This window comes from Danio rerio, chromosome 20 (genome assembly GCF_049306965.1).
Source record: "Danio rerio strain Tuebingen ecotype United States chromosome 20, GRCz12tu, whole genome shotgun sequence".
Lineage (NCBI taxonomy): Eukaryota > Metazoa > Chordata > Actinopteri > Cypriniformes > Danionidae > Danio > Danio rerio.
In genome coordinates this window covers 45,329,799-45,348,084 of record NC_133195.1, presented here as the reverse complement: position 1 = coordinate 45,348,084, position 18,286 = coordinate 45,329,799, and the positions used below count along the sequence as shown (strand labels likewise).

Below are 18,286 nucleotides of genomic sequence, written 5' to 3'. Positions count from 1 at the left end.
TTGGAATGAAATTGAAATTGAAATTACTTGTTTTTTTGTTGTTGTTGTTTAGTAAAATCAGTAAAAATGTCCATACAACTACATTTAACATTTTTACTTAACCTAAATCAAAAATTGCTGAGTCTTGTTTTTCCTTGTGAAGCATTACTAAGCATTTTTCCCTGTTTGTCCTGCATTCTTTGATCCTTTTCTTGTTTAACGTTATTATTATTTTGCGTCCTTACTTGTTTCTAATTCTGTGTCTAATTATGTTTTGTTAACATTTCTCTCTGTTTTAGTTTCTTCCTTTTTTTTAATTGAACTTTGTTCTGATAATGTATTTTTTCTTATTACCAATTTACAAGAGTTTTTTTGTTCACTCAACTTCAGACATTTTAGGTCAGTGCAGCTGATGTTTTCAAAAGTTGAGTAAACAAGAAAAAGCAAAAGGAAACAAGGATTATGTTTTGTTCACTCAGCTTCAGGCATTCCAATTCTGCAGACACAAAATGTTTAGTTTGTACAACTTAAAATGTTTTGTTACAGAGTTGTGTACCTCTCCAGAAAACTAGTAATCTTATGTTAACCACACTAAGGGCTCTATTTTGACGGTCCATGCGCAGAGCGCAAAGCGCAGGACGCAAACGCTTTCAGGGGGTGTCAGAACGCGTTTTTGCTAATTTACAGATGGGAAAATCCGCTTTGCGCCGTGGCACATGTTCTAAAAGGGTTGAGTTTATTTTCTTAATGAGTTATAGGTGTGTTTTGAGAATAAACCAATTATAGTCTCATCTACCATTTCCTTTAAGAGCCAGCTGCGTCACGCCAAGAGCGCATTCGCTATTTACAGGACGTAAAGTAAGTCTAAGTGGAAAAACTGAGCATTTCAGTGGCAAACAGTTAACAGTTTTTTTTTTTTTTTTACAGAAAACTGTTAAACAGAGCATCTACTGCGTGGGAATGAGAGATAATGGATCTACTTTCACTTTCGCTCTTGGAGAGGGAAATCAATTAGTCTATAAATAATTAATTGCGTTTGTTAAGTGCAAATATTCGTTTCAAAACTATTTCTAAATTCAGTTCTAATTTCCAGCAAACGAATAAATGAATAATAATAACGAAGTGTGCTCAAAAACTTTATATACTTTATATACTTTATATTTAGGAGTTATATCCTAAAACACATGCAGTGCCCCTTATGGTCTAAAACCTGACAGGTGGGCAAATCTAAGCTTGTTTTAATAAAACAAATATAAATGTGGATATAATAAATAATACTGCTAATAATAATAACATTATACAAAAGCAAATTGTTATGAATGAACTGAAGACATAAAAGCAGTGATTTTTCATATTTATGTAGGCTAGAAAATAATATGTTTTGTAATATTTTAATCCTTTATATTTATATTCTATATCTATTCTTATTATATCCTATATATATCCTTAATATTTAAATTTTTTCATATGTAAAGATATTTGCTTATTGCTCTCTTGTGCGTATTAAGCAGTGTGTAAGCGAGGCGCAACTCTGCGCCGGAGTTTAGACCGGGTTAGTTTTGGTCTAATGAAAAATCTATTATAGTTTCTCAAAATAGCAACGCGCCAGCAGTGCACCTCAGAACGCCTTCCTTTTTAGACCAGAACGCCTATGGGCGCACAAATGAGCGCTAATGCATTTGCTATTTAAACAGCGTAGCGCAATGCCTCAAAACGACACTTGCGCCAAGCTGAAACTAGCAAACAAGTATTTTAGAGGTTTCATGTAGCTAAGATATTTTTTAAAACTAAAGTTGTGAAAACTCTGTTTATAAAAATATCTGTGTACACAGACATTTCCTAAATAAGACCTGAAAAAATGAGATTACAGTCTTATATGATGGGGAGAATGACCTCTATGGTCTTTCTAGTAGCTACAGAATTCTGGTAATTCCAGTGTTAAAACAAAATAAAACTAGTTATTTTCAGAAAGCACTAAATAAACCAAAAGTGATTCTCCTGTTTCCAGTAGAGCATAATAGTTTGTTTGATGGGGTCAGTAGGGTCTCTGCTCGTCCTACACTGGAGTGCATCATGTTGTGCTTTTCACTGTAGAGATGCTTCCAAACTTTTTTTCATATTGTTTCCCCCTGTGATTCGCAACGAGTGTATTTTAACATTTTTATATAGACTATAATGAGGTTACACAACGGCTCATCAATATTAATAGGCAGTCATGCCGAACCATGCAATGGAGCCGCTCTTTAAAACATTTGCCTATTAAGGGTAGATGATTACTCGTTATAGATGGTCATGGTGTTGGCTGAGGTCCAGAATGCAAATGTCCTGACTAATTCTGCTCTCTCTTTCTATCTCTCTGTCTTTTTCATTTTATCAGCTGAGGGGAAAATAGAAAGAAATGTGGTGTTTTAATAAATGTCTTAGATTTTGCTGCATAAATTTGATGGGCTCATTATATCTGCTGCATGTCTTTCGGTCGTTAATGCTTTATGGAAAATGCATTCGCACTAAACTTTCAATACTTTACTAGAGGAATATGAACAGGTTAGAGCGGAAGATTAGATTCTATCTATCTATCTATCTATCTATCTATCTATCTATCTATCTATCTATCTATCTATCTATCTATCTATCTATCTATCTATCTATCTATCTATCTATCTATCTATCTATCTATCTATCTATCTATCTATCTATCTATCTATCTATCTATCTATCTATCTATCTATCTATCTATCTATCTCTGTCTGTCTGTCTGTCTGTCTGTCTGTCTGTCTGTCTGTCATTCATCCATCTGTCATTTAATCAATCTATTTGTCATTCCATCAGTCAATCAATCCATCCTTTCATCCATGCATTGTTCTATCCATTCATCCATCAATCTGTTGTTTCATCAATCCATTCTTTGTTCCATCAACACATCCATATATCCATCCTTATACATTATTCCATCCCACCATCTATTGTTCCATCCATCCTTCCATCCATTTATCCTTCCATCTGTTGTTCCATCCATCCATCCATCCTTCTGTTGTCCCATCCATCCATCCATCCATCTGTTGTTCCATCAATCCATATTTGTTCCATCAAAACATCCATATATCCATCCTTACGTCATTCCATCCCTCCATCTGTTGTTCAATGAATCCATCTGTTGTTCCATCCATCAAAACCTCCATCCATCTAATCATCCTTCTATCCACCCATCTGTTGTTCCATCCATCTGTTGCTTTATCCGTTGTTCCATCCGTTGTTCCATCCATCTATCCATCCGTTGTTCTATCAATCCATAGATTGTTCCATCAATACATCCATATATCTGTTGTTCTATTCATCTATCCATTGTTCCATCAATCCATACTTTGTTTCATCAATACATCCATATATCCATCCTTATGTCATTCCATCCCTCCATCTGTTGTTTCATCCAGCAACACATCCATCCATCCATCCATCCATTGTTCCATCAGTCCATACTTTGTTTCATCAATACATCCATATATCCACCCTTGCATCATTCCATCCCTCCATCCATTGTTCTATTATCCATCTGTTGTTCCATCCATCTTTCCACCACTCCATCAAGCCATTTATATATTGTTCTATTGTTATATCTATTGTTCTATCCATCCATCAACACATCCATCCATCAACACATCCATCCATCCATTCATCCATCCATCTATCCGTCCATCCATCCGTCATTCCATCCATCCATCCATCCATCCATCCATCCATCCAACCATCCATCCATCCATCCATCCAACCATCCATCCATCCATCCATCCATCCATCCATCCATCCATCCATCCATCTATCTGTTGTTCCATTCTTACATCTATACATCCTTTGTTCCATTAATACATCTATATATCCACCCTTACACCATTCCATCCCTTTATCTATTGTTCTATTAATCTTTCCATCATTACATCCATCCATTCATCCATCCACCCATCCGTCATTCCATCCATCCATCCATCCATCCATCCATCCATTTATCCATCCATCCATTAATCTATCTGTTGTTCCATTCTTCCATCTATACATCCTTTGTTCCATCAGTACATCCATTTATCCACCCTTACACCATTCCATCCCTTTATCTATTTTTCAATTAATCTTTCCATCATTACATCCATCCATCCATCCATCTGTTGTTTCATCCATCCATACTTTGTTCCATCAACACATTCATATATTCATCCTTATGTCATTCCATCCCTCCATCTGTTGTTCCGTTAATCCATCCATCCATCCATCCATCCATCCATCCATCCATCCATCCATCCATCCATCCATCCATCCATCCATCCATCCATCCATCCATTTATTTATTGTTCTATTCTTCTGTCATCTATTTTGTTCACATTTTGGATGAATATGTTTTCTCTTTGGTGTTATTTCTTTTCATTTCTTTTGATTGAACGCAGTTGTTCTTTGTGTGTGTCCACAGCTCCTGGACTGCTTCGTGATCCCCGTGGTGCTGCTGCTGTCCTGGTTCTTTCTCTTAGTCAGGTATAAAGTGCTACACTTTGTGGGTGTTGGCGTGTGTCTCTTGGGCATGGGCTGCATGGTGGGCGCAGACGTCCTGGTGGGCCGACAACAAGGCCTCGGTAAGTCCTCATGCCTTAACTGTCACCTCACACTACACCCTGCATATTAACCCACACAATAACCCTCTCTGCTTTCCCCTGGGTAGTGTTTTGTTTCACTCTCAGCTTCAGTGCAGACGTTACATCAGCCTAAAGCACTGCCCAATCCTCAAGAGAACCCCGGATCTTGCGGATTGATTCCGTTTCAGAGTCCGTTATTAAATATGAATGAACAGTAAGGGCTTGTCCGAATAATTTCACGCACAGTTATCCTCATGGGGGAGGCCTAATGAAAAATCATAGTAATTTGCAGAGATTCTCCTGTTGTTAGAGTTGTCTGAGAATGATTTACCCTCCGCTGAGTGAATCTTACATTTATGCATGGATGCTTTTATCCAGTGAATTAAAATCGAACATTTTAGCAGTATGTGTGTTTTATAGTCTTTGACCATTCATACATTGCTTTACATTATATTTACCTAATGCAATGTAACATATTGTTATTATTATTATTAGAATTTTGGGTCACACTTAATTTTAAGGTACAGTTCTACAGTACAGTTTACTAGATGAACATTAACAGGTTAAAGCTGAAGATTCTATTTATCTATCTGTCTGTCCGTCCGTCCGTCCGCCGGCCGTCCATTATTCTAACATTCCATCCATCCATGCATCTATCCATCATTTTGTTTTTACCATTCTAACATTCCATTCATCCATCCATTTTGTTTTGTTCTAACATTTTATCCATCCATCCATTTATTCATTTATCCATCCATCCAATGTTTTGTTCTATTGTTCTAACATTGCATTCATCCATCCATCAATCCAACCAACATTTTGTTTTATTATTCCAACATTTTATCTATCTATCAATCAATCCATCCATCCATCCATCCATCCATCCATCCATCCATCCATTCATTCAGCCATTCATCCATCCATCCATCCATCCATCCATTGTTTTGTTTTATCGTTCTAACATTTTATCCATCCATCCACTTATCCATCCATCCATCCATCCATCATTTTTTGTTGAATTATTCTAACATTATATCCATCCATCCATCCATTCATCCATCCATCCACTGTTTTGTTTTATCGTTTTCTAAAGACTAAATTTTTTAATCTTTTAAAAACAGTAATCAAAACAGCCAAACTTCAATGTCACTACTTAGTTATTTGTCTGCTGTATGAAAGAATCCAATTAAGAGAAGTTTAAGCATTTTACATGAGTCAAGTTAAGAGATAAGTATATTAAAACACAAAGAATGCTGATTAAAATTAGAAAAAAAAATTAGATACCTCTCCAAGTTAACATGTGCTCTTCTGTGGTAATTGAAACCAAGGGCCTCTATTCTTCCTACTGTTTTTTTGACAGCTTTAACTTTCTGTAATTTTCCTCGTGCCTAAATCATTGCTGCTCTGTACTTTTAAGCACTGTGTTTTTCTCAAAGACTTTTTTGTTGAAGTGGAATGGCGATATTGTAGTCACATTTAAAGTTAATTTCTGAGAAAAATGTTCATAAATTGTTTGGTAATTTTGTATATATTCGGTATGCTCATAGATTCTATTATTAAACAAAAAATTTATGTATTTTTCCTTACAGGAGATCATAAGCTCTTGGGGGATTTGTTGGTTCTTGGTGGAGCCACGCTGTACGGCATATCCAATGTTTGTGAGGAGTTCATCGTGAAGAATCTGAGCCGGGTCGAATTTCTGGGAATGATGGGTCTTTTTGGCTCCTTCTTCAGTGGCATTCAACTGTGAGTCTCTGAGCAGTCCACATATAACCATCTATCAGTTCATGTAGTCTTTATTTCCATAGCACTTTAAACAATGCAGATTATGTCAAAGTGGTTTCACAGAGCACAACTGGACACACTCCAAAGTTCATCGATTTAAAACAAGGAAAATTCCATAATTAGCTTTTTTATATTCATTAATTTTATTTTTTTCAGCTTAGTCCCTTTATTAATTAGGGGTTGCCACAGCGGAATGAACTGCCAACTTATCCAGCATATGTTTTACAAGGTGGATGCCTTTCCAGCTGCAACCCATCACTGGGAAACATCCATACACACTCATTCACACACATACACTACGGACAATTTAGCTTACCCTTATGTCTTTGGATTGTGGGGGAAACCGCAGCACCTGCGGGAAACCCACACCAACAGGGGAAGAACAAGCAAACTCCACACAGATATGCCAACTGAACCACCCGGGGCTCAAAGAAGTGACCGTCTTGCTGTGTGGCGACATCGCTACCCACTGCGCCACCATGTCACCCCTGTTTATTGTGTTATAATAACACAATAGTATTAATAATAAATTGCCCTTTTAAAATGACTGATATGACCCTTATGTGCTGTTGGGGATGTTTTCATCCATTCTGGGGTGATTTTGAGTCCTTATTTGGCCATACCTTTTATTTGTGTTTCAGCTAGTGGAATGATGTTTGGTGACACATCTTATTTTGACACATATTTTGTGAAAATGCTTTAAAAAAACTTAGTGATACACTCTGAGCAAATTTAATACCCTTTTGTTATTTTAGGGATGAAAAGTAGTAAATGTGAACAAGGGTTAAGAATATATGTGAACCTGGAGCACAAAACTGGACCACAAACTGGACCAAAAAGACATGATGGTCCTTTTTTGATTGACATATATACATAATCTGAAAACTGAGTAATCATTGATGTATAGTTTATTGGGATATGGCAGTGTTTGACTGAGGTACAACGCTTTGAAAATCTGGAATCTTAGGATTCAAAAAAATCTAAATAATGAGAAAATTAAGTTTTTAACAATGCATATAAGTAATCAAAATAACTTTAGATGTTTAATATGGTAGGAAAATTATCTTTTCATAATATTCTTGTAATTTTCTGTATGAAAGGAAAAAATATTTTTGATTTTCTATCATTGGATATTCAATTCTATTAATATTCCTTCTATTCATAGCACTTTTACTATGTAGATTGTGTCAAAGCAGCTAAACATAGAAGTTCTAGTACAATCCAGTTTTCAGAGTTGAAGTTCAGTTTAGTTCAGTTCAGTGTGGTTTAAGTTTCACTGCTGAGAGTTCAAACACTGAAGAGCAAATCTATCGATGCGCAGCTCCACAAATCTCAATCCAAGCAAGCCAGTGGCAAGGATATAAAACTTCACTAATTGACGAAGTGAAGAGAAAAAATATATGCCAACAAATACAAATGTACATGTGCAATTTAAGATTAAGGTTTTGTTGTCAAGAATAAATGTCTGCAAACTTACCCTTTATATTTTGATTAAATAATACTAATTTTAGTTCCGACATGTACTCACAGTACAGAGGTGGTTAGTATTACACAATGCTAACCACCCTGTTATGATTGGACGCTGACAACGAGCATGCGTATACACATGCAGTTTATTAAACAAAGTCGTGCAGGCAATGGTCAAAAACAGGAGCATACAGGTAATCCAAGATACATAGTTAAAAATACAGGCAAAGGGTCAGGCCAGATGGCAAAAAATCTACAAACAGTAAACAAGCAAAAGGTCACAACACTGGAAGGGTAGACAATGCTAGCAGAATGTTAACATTAATGTTAATGACCTTCTCGCTGTGAGGTGGCAGTGCTAACCATTGAGCCACCGTGCCACCATCACTGACATCATGTTGGTAATTAAAATGGCACTGTTATGATAGTTTGACATTAAAGTATATTATAAAATAGATTGCTCTGGTGCTTGATTCTGATTGGTTGTGCTGCGTTCAAGCTTGTTGTAAAATACTCTACAAACATACTGTATACATGTGAGTCTCTGGCACTGTTGCTTAGCAACCATTCCACTCTCAGCTGTGTTTCATTTTCCGAAACTCTACTACATTTATGGAAAAACCCTTTTATTAAAACTTTAAGCCCCATGAAGCCATAGTTTACAGTTAATTTATTACAGCCCAGGGGGTTTAATGCACTACACTCCATGTCATACCCTAACAATGCCACTTAGCTGTTATAAATTCACTGTAAACCACAGCGTCTTGGGGCTTATTACTTTATTTGAGCCTACACTTTAAAAGGCTGCATTTACACTGTAGATCTTGATGGTCAATTCTGATTTTGTGACTATCCGATTTTTTTTTGCTGACCTGTTCACATCATCTTTTAAAAGTGACTTCTATCCAATTGTCTGTATTTAATCAGCATGTGGCAAAGGCGCAATATCCAGGAAAAAAAAGCTTACAGCTGTTAATAAAAGAGCTCCCTTTTCTCCATTCCTGTTATTGTGTTCACAGGGTTTACATTTTTATTTTTTTGTATTCTTTTGGACAAGTTGTTTTATTTTAGTTCATGACAGAACAGTTATTTTAATCTAGGAAGTTTTAAACCAGTAGGCATCTTAATGTAATGTCCAAAGCGTGATTTAGGCATGTGATGTAAGCCATAGTTTTATAATAGTTTATACTGGTTACGTGGCGGATGTTACGCGCTCTCTCTCTCTCATTAACATGCTTAAATACCTGTGCCATATGACAGGGGTTCTCAGCCTTTTTCACTTCGGGGCCTACTTTTTTCTCTGATCACTTTTTGAAGGCCCAACTATCTGACATTTTCTCATTAATTAACATCATAAACTATATATATATATATATATATATATATATATATATATATATATATATATATATATATATATATATATATACAGTATATAACTATATAACACACAGATTCTAAAAGAAGCTTTTGCTTTAAACTGGACTGACTGAATATTCATTCATTCATTCATTCATTCATTTTCTTGTCGGCTTAGTCCCTTTATTAATGCGGGGTCACCACAGCAGAATGAACCGCCAACTTATCCAGCAAGTTTTTACGCAGCGGATGCCCTTCCAGCCGCAACCCATCTCCGGGAAAGACTGACTGAATATTTACTATTAAATATCTACTGTTTAAAAATCTACAGACGAATGTAAATTTGTTGAAACGCGTAGATCTGATGGCGGTTGAGTTTGCAGCTGGATATTATTGGGAGATCGCTGACAGGAACAGTGAACAGCTCCACCAGAGCGTGTCTGAAGATCAAATGCAAGTTTATTTTACATTCTATGACAGAATGAAACACCATTGAGCCTCGCTAGATCCTCCTCTATTGGTGTGCGTCCATTATAAACACTCACAGACAACTATGCACATATATTAAATAGTTCACACAAAAATACACAAAGAGAGACTTTCACTTTCACTTCACGTATAGCTTGTGAATGAACACTTATGTGTACTAGTTGCAAATGCGATCATGAGACTGTTTTTGCATTGAGTTTGAAGTAATCAATCAGGGGACAAGAGAAAGTGCATTACTTCGATCATTTTAATATAGCATATTAATAATAAAATCAAGAATTATAGTATAATATTGAGAGTTCATTTTAAGGTATTCGCGGCCCACCTGCAGGATCGCCGAGGCCCACTAGTGGGCCACGGCCCACCAGTTGAGAATCCCTGCTATATGAAAATATACAGTAAAAGCTTTTTTAGTCCTCATGTTTGAGATTTAAGGTTTGGGACTCTGAAGTCTGAAGCTGAAGCTGATGTCTGTTCCGAAATGAAAGAGTCAGAGTTGATGTCATTCTCTATGGGTTTTAATGAAGTGCGACTTACATTGACAGGTGAAAATCCGATCTACCTGCTTACAATGTAGACACAAGGGCATAGACCCAATTCATATTGGATGAATTTCCACATATAAACAAGGCCTGAATCTAATTTGAGTAAATCAGAATTTTTTCCTGCTTACAGTTACATGGGCCATATCCCGTCTGTGCCACATGGGAGAAAAAAAAAATCAGATTTGAGTCACTTAAACCATGCAGTGCAAATGCAGCCAAAAATACGCAATATTCCTTTATGTTGTACCAACACAAATACATTCACTTAAAACTATTTTCTATTTAAATGGATTGTACATAAAACAAATAAGTTGTCCCAAAAAAATCTCAAGATTTGTATTGTTTCAACTCGACTCATTTTGACTAAGTTGTTTGAACAAGCTTAGTAGTTTTGAGTGTATAGACTATGTTGACTCAGAAATAAAGGTAGGCGAGCTGTCACTGAGGTGGTACCTTTTTTAAAGGTACATATTTGTACTTAAAGGGTTCTTATTAAGCCTCAAGGCTACATATTAGAACCCCAAAAATACAAAAGTGTATCTCTTGACATTTTAGGTAGTAATATATACCTTTGAGGTACCAATATATACCCTTTAGGTACAAATATGTATTATTCAAAAAGGTACCATCCCAGTGACAGCTCTTGTACCTTTATTTCCGAGAGTGTTAGACTATATTTTGAATAAATCCCTTTTTTTTGCATAGCACATTAATGTTACAGTACACAAAGGCCTTATAGCAATATCTTAAATATTATATAATAATTTATTTCATTTTAACTTAAAAATCAGTTAACAAACTTTCATAGACAACCCAAGAATTCAGGAATGGTCTTATCTTGAAAGCTTAGTTACAAGCTGTTCACACAGTGGCAATAAACTGTGATTAATCCATGAAAATTCTCATAGATATTCACTCTTTGATGCTCTTGCTTCATATGGTTTGCATATAAATAGTTGTATTGCCAGTTACCTGCTAACCCATCATGCATCTTCACAGTTTGACGTTTATACAGGCTCCATGTTTAATTATCATTTCCACCAGAGCTGTTTGGATCACTAGCACAACATATTTCAGCTTCTCCCACTCACGAGCCAGCTGGAAGGTTCCCGTCCGCCGTCTTTTTTTATCCATCTGCAAACGAGACCCATTTGGACCGCCCGCGTCCCCCAGCAAGCAGCTCCAGCTGGAGCTCAATTCACCATCTAACACCTTCATTCCCCTGGCGGTGAAGCTTCAGTGTGCTTTAAGGTCTATATTTGCGGCGTATTTACATAAACGCCAGCGACTCTGTTTAACCATGCCAGCTGGGTGTAATTATGCTGAAAGCCATTCAGACTGGAGTTGTGGATGGCAGTCAAGTCCTGCTTCTACTTAAAGTAGGATTTCTGTAGTCGGTAAAATTCCAAGTCTTCATTTATTCTTAAACTTTAGATGATACTTTGATTTGGATAGATCTAAATATTTTCCCTAATTTAAACTAATTAGCATGTGATATGTGGATTCGGTTATTCACAGATATGTGTGTTTGTGTTTGTGTTTGTGTGTGTGTGTGTGTGTGTGTGTGTGTGTGTGTGTGTGTGTGTGTGTGTGTATATATATATATATATATATATATATATATATATATATATATATATATATATATATATATATATATATAGAACAATTTCAGCAGACCCAATACACAAATACACTACGAACAATTTTAGCAGACCCAATTCACTTATACCACATGTCTAGGGATTTTTGGGGGAAACCGGAGCACCCGGAGGAAACCCACGCCAACATGGGGAGAACATGCAAACTCCAGACAGAAACACCAACTGACCCAGCCAAGGTCAGAATTATTAGCCCTCCTTTAAATTATTATTATTATTTTTTAAATATTACCCAAATTATGTTTAACAGAGCACGGAAATGTTCACAGTATGTGGATAATGTTTTTTCTACTGAATAAAGTCTTATTTATTTTATTTTAGCTAGAATAAAAGCAGCTTTAAATTTTTTAAACACCATTTTAAGGTCAAAATTATTAGCCCCTTTAAGCTGTATTTTTTCGATAGTCTATAGAACAAATCAACGTTATACAATAACTTGCCTAGTTAACCTAATTAACCTAGTTAAGCCTTTGAATATTTCACCTTAATGTGTAGAAGTGTCTTAAAAAATATCTAGTAAAATATTATTTACTGTCATCATGGCAAAGATAAAATAAATCAGTTATTAAAAATTAGTTATTAAAACTGTTATGTTTAGAAATATGTTGCACAAATCTTGTCTCAGTTAAACAGAAATTGGGGGAAAATAACAGTAATTCATAAAAAATAAACAATAATTCATAAAAAAATAATACTGTATATCAGGGGGCTAATAATTCTGACTTCAAATGTAAATAGGCTAGTTTTAATAAATGAGTAAATAAGATATTTTTTATAGCCTATGTAAATAAATATAGACCTAACATCTTTTTAAATTAATTAAATGGGGCTATTTTCTAAAAATATGCATGTCCAACTTCATCATTTCATCTAATTAAACACAAATAAGACACATACAGTTGAAGTCAAAATTATTAGCCCCCCTTTGAGTTTTCTTTTATTTTTTAAATATTTCCCAAATGATGTTTAACGGAGCAGGGAATTTTTCACAGTATGTCTGACAATATTTTGTCTTCTGGAGAAAGTCTTATTTATTTTATTTTGGCTAGAATAAAAGCAGTTTTTATTTTTTTTAAACACAATTTTAAGGTCAAAATTATTAACCCCTTTAAGCTATATTTTGTTTCGATATTCTACAGAACAAACCACTATTGTCATACAATAACTTGCCCAATTACCCTAACCTGCCCAGTTAACCTAATTAACCTTGTTAAGCCTTTAAATGTCACTTTAAGCTGTATAGAAGTGTCTTGAAAAATATCTAGTAAAATACTATGTACTGTCATCATGGCAAAGATAAAATAAATCAGTTATTAGAGATAAGCTATTAAAACTATTATGTTCAGAAATGTGTTGAACAAATCTTTTCTCAGTTAAACAGAAATTGGGTAAAAAATAAACAGGGGGGCTAATAATTCTGACTTCAACTGTATATATATTCCATGTATTTTAAGAAGCAATGTACTTAAAAAAAAAGGCTATAGGCTACGTTAAAACTTTAACAGGCAATGAATAACTGATATAAATGAAAGATAAATAACTTTTTTTGTGAAAGCATGAGAGAATCTTGCGGGAGTGCTGTTATAGTCTCGAATGACCAACGATTGTGTATTACCGCAACATGTTTTATTAGAGAACATTTCAGCTAGTTCTTTGATTTTCTTTTTCGGTTGTTTCATTTTTACAAATTGTTTTATTTAACTTGTTAATTAAATCCCATTTTGTTATTTAGCTTATTATTTTTATGCGAGAAAGTTGCAAATTAATTTACTATGAGATGTGGCTTTGTATGGTAGTGCCCTCATTTGCAGCGTGCGCCTCAACTGCTGCTGAGAGAGCGAGAGAGATTGAGAGAGAGAGAGCAAGAGAGTGCAAAAGAGAGTGCAATAGAAATAATTCATTTTTTTTGCATGCCGATTTATGTGAAATTGCGAATACAATCGCCTTTTACTAAAAAAAAAAAAAAAAAAAATATATATATATATATATATATATATATATATATATATATATATATATATATATATATATATATATATACATACAGTTGAAGTCAGAATTATTAGCCCCCCTGAATTATTAGCGCCCCTGTTTATTTATTTTTTTCACCAATTTCTGTTTAATGGAGGGAAGATTTATTCAGCACATTTCTAAGCATAATAGTTTTAAAAACTTATTTCTAATAACTGATTTATTTTATCTTTCCCATGATTACAGTAAATAATATTTTACTTGATATTTTTCAAGACACTTCTATTCAGCTTAAAGTGACATTTAAAGGCTTAACTAGGTTAATAAGGTGAACTAGGCAGGTTAGGGTAATTAGGCAAGTTATTGTATAACGATGGTTTGTTCTGTAGATTATTGAAAAAAAATAAGCTTAAAGGGGCTAATAATTTTGTACCAAAAATGTTTTTAAAAAAATGTATAACTGCTTTTAATCTAGCCGAAATAAAACAAATAAGACTTTCTCCAGAAGAAAAAAATATTATCAGGCATACTGTGAAAATTTCCTTGCTCTATTAAACATCTTTTGAGAAATATAAAAAAAAAATAAAATCAAATCAAAAGGGGGCTAATAATTCTGACTTCAACTGTATATATTTTGTATTTTTTCCTTGAGTAGGCTGGTCTAATTTTCAATTCATGCTAAAGATGTGTAGTGCTGCCGTCCGAAAGGGTCGGTCAAGTGATGTTGATGTGAACACCTGTCATATTGTTTTTAGTTCATTTATTATCACTGAAGATGATTAAAAATAATAATACTATTCATTTTATTTAAAATGTAATTAAAACATGCAGTGGGTCTACATCACGGGTGTCCAAACTCGGTCCTGGAGGACAGGTGTTCTGCAGATTTTAGCTCCAACTTGACTCAACAAACCTGCAAGGAGGTTTCTAGAAAGCCTAGTAAGAGCTTGACTAGCTAGCCCAGGTGTGTCTGATTGGTGTTGGAACTAAATTTTGCAGGGCACCGGCCCTCCAGGACTGAGTCTGGACCTGTCTGGTCTATATTAATGCAAAACGAGCTTAATGTTGTCTTTAAAATCGTCATAGGTCTCAGCTCTTGGCAATATCTTTGCCTATCGTCGATACACGATACTATCATCTATCGGCACAACCCTACTAACAACTTTTCTATTGGTGTCAACTAAATTTGTCTTTTCAAATGTGAAATGTGGAGCAACCCGGTAAAATCTGACTGCTTCACAAAGAGCTGGAGTCCACTGGATCTAACATATTCTGTGGCTGCATCCAGTGGTTTCATCCGCAGGCTTCAGGAGCCCTACTAGATGCTTTCGGCGGACAGGACTTGTAACATTGGCATCAGATCATCAGCTCAGTCCTGTCACACGCGGCCGGAGGACAGCTTCCAGCTCGGCTTTAATTGTGCGTGGGGGGATTGCATGACCTGTCATTGTTAGTAAGTCGGGAAAAGCTCCAGCAGTGTGATAAAAAAAAAACCCGGGACTGTTCAGGGGAGATTGACCGCTCTTTTCTCCGGCTGGCTGGATTTGTCACTCTTTCCTGTTGTTGCTGAGATCGGCCTTCTGTCAAAATGAAGCATGCTGTCGAGGCTTCAGAGCTGTCACTGTTTGTCTTATATTGACGTGTTTTTTTCTCTCCCGTCTCACCCGTGTTTCTGTTTTTCAGGGCCATTATGGAGCACAAGGAGCTGCTGAAGGTGCAGTGGGACTGGCAGATCGGTAAGCTTCTGATTCTGATGGTTTTCACACTTGGTTTGATGGCTTGATCTGAAACCTGAGTTGAATTCAATCAGCCTCTCCCTGTTGGCGCAAGTCTCTTTTCACAGTGCAGCACTGAGACCAAAGCAGTTTTATTGTCACTAATCCTATTTGTAAAGTGAATTTTGGTAGAGTATCTAAACTAATTTTAATATGTTGATATTTTAAACCAAATCACAAAAAATATAAGCTAAATTAAAGATGTCCTAAATAGTTTTATTAGTAGTATATCTGTTCAAAACCAAGATTTATTGATAAATAAAATGCTTATAACAAATTTAAATAAAAGAGTTTAACCGGCCACTTTTTACTCAGATTTTTATAGACTTTGCAAAATGACCAAAAAAAAAAAAAAAAAAGCTGTTATTTGGATGTTACAAAATGTATAAAATACCCATGCATTGTAAAGTATTAAAGAGCTATCAGTTGAATACATCGGTTATGTTAAATATTTGTTTATGAATAGATGTATTTGTTTTAATCTCAGATTGTTGCAAATTTATTACAAATAAAAAACCTGAAAAATCACATGTACATAGTTTTCACAGCCTTTGCTCAATACTTTCTTGTTGCAACTTTGGCAGCCATTACAGCCTCAAGTCTTTTTGAATATGACGCCACAAGCTTGGCACACCTGTCTTTGGGAATTTTGCAGTACCTCTTAAGCTCTATTAGGTTGGATGGGAAGCGACGGTGTACAGCCATTTTCAGATCTCTCTTGAGATGCTCAATAGGATTTAGGTCTGGGCTCTGGCTGGGCCACTCAAGGACATTCACCGAGTTGTTGTGAAGCTACTGCATTGATATTTTGGCGGTGTGCTTTGGGTCATTGTCCTGCTGAAAGATGAACTTTCGCCTCAGTTTGAGGTCAAGAGCACTCTGAAGCAGGTTTTCATGGATGTCTCCGTACATGACTGCATTCATCTTTCCCTCTATCCTGACTAGTCTTCCAGTTCCTGCTGCTGAAAAACATCCCCACAGCATGATGCTGCCACCACCATGCTTCACTGTAGTAATGGTATTAGCCTGGTGATAAACAGTGCCTGTTTTTCTCCAAACGTAACGCCTGGCATTCACTCCAAAGAGTTCAGTTTTAGTCTCATCAGACTAGAGAATTTAGTTTCTTATGGTCTGAGAGTTCTACAGATGCCATTTGGCAAATTCCAGGCGGGGAGTGGCTTCCGTCTGGCCACTCAACCATACAGGCCTGATTGGTGGATTGCTGCACAGATGGTTTTCCTTCTGTAAGGTTCTCCTCTCTCCACTGAAGAATGCAGGAGCTCAGACAGTGTGACCATCGGGTTATTAATCACCTCCCTGACTAAGACCCTTCTCCACCGATCAGCTTAAATGGCCGGCCAGCTCTAGGAAGAGTCCTGGTGGTACCAAACATCTTCCACTTACGGATGATGGAGGCCACTGTGCTCATTGGAACTTTTAGAGCAGCAGAAATTTTTCTGTAACCTTTCCCAGCCTTGTGTCTCGAAACAATCCTGTCGCGCAGGTCTACATATAATTCCTTTGTCTTTATGTTTGGTTTGTGCTTTGACATGCATTGTCAACCCCGTGACCTTCTATAGACTGGTGTTTGCCTTTTCAAATCATGTCCAAGCAACTGAATTTACCACAGAACCTCAATTAAGCTGCTGAAACATCTCAAGAATGATCAGTGGAAACAGAACGTAGCTGAGCTCAATTTAGAGCTTCATGGCAAAGGCTGTGAATACTTGTGTACATGTGATTTTTAACTTGATTAAATGTTTACTTTAAGAATAATATAATATTAGTCGTATTGTATTGTTATATTAAATATTGTTTTTGTTGTTTGGGATGCGGTGAAACAGTCAAATATTCTGCTGAACAGATCCGCCATTTTTGACGCTCATAAACAGTCATAAAGTCCTTGTGCTGCAGGTATTAGGAGGTTTGCTGAAGGCGCAGCTGTAGTGTAGTATGGAGTTTGCATCTTTAATAAACTACGACAGTTTTCGTTCATTGAACGGTAAGAATGATTTATAAATCCATATGAAACAGTCCCTTAAAAGTCTCACACAAGTGTACCGCGCCAAAACCAAAGTCAACCACGCTCAGGCACACCTCTCCCAACAAGGCCAGGGCCGGCCAAGTGAACCATGCGTGAGCCTGATTCAGCACACTCACGCTTCTCAAATGATCCGGGAAACGAGCCTGGGCATGGTTCGGAAAACATAGTGTGAGTACGCCCTGACAGTTGGAGGGACGTGGTTAAGTATGTTAGCCATCCCCAATACCTCATACAGACAAAATCTGACAACTGAAAACAGGAAGTGCATTTTCAGATTTCAATTTAATATTACAAGGACAAACTTTTTCTTCATTATAATAACATGCACAGATGACTTGTTCACCACAAAACTAGCAATGTGAGCCAACAAAATCAATATGTGTAGTTTTAATCCATTTGTTCTGTGTAATAAGCCACTCAAGGCAATGCGTTACTTTGATTTCTGTTAAATGCATCTGATTAGGAATAATTACAAAAATCATTTGCTTTGTAATCCAATTAAGATATGACTTGGCAAAAACCAGCGTCCTCAGAATCAGCGTGTTTTACGACCTAGGAAGTCACTTAGGTTTAATGCAGATTGATGCTCCTGGAG

The 18,286-nt window shown here is 36.1% G+C and overlaps 1 protein-coding gene across 1 annotated transcript in view; it reads left to right on the top strand.

Moving 5' to 3' along the window:
* Positions 1 to 18,286, top strand: part of slc35f1 (solute carrier family 35 member F1) — a 208,620-nt gene that overhangs the window by 150,602 nt on the left and 39,732 nt on the right. The window contains exons 4-6 of the mRNA XM_677843.10: positions 4,436 to 4,595; positions 6,185 to 6,341; positions 15,556 to 15,608. Coding sequence (XP_682935.5) covers positions 4,436 to 4,595; positions 6,185 to 6,341; positions 15,556 to 15,608 — 370 coding nt within the window. The remainder of the gene's footprint in view (positions 1 to 4,435; positions 4,596 to 6,184; positions 6,342 to 15,555; positions 15,609 to 18,286) is intronic.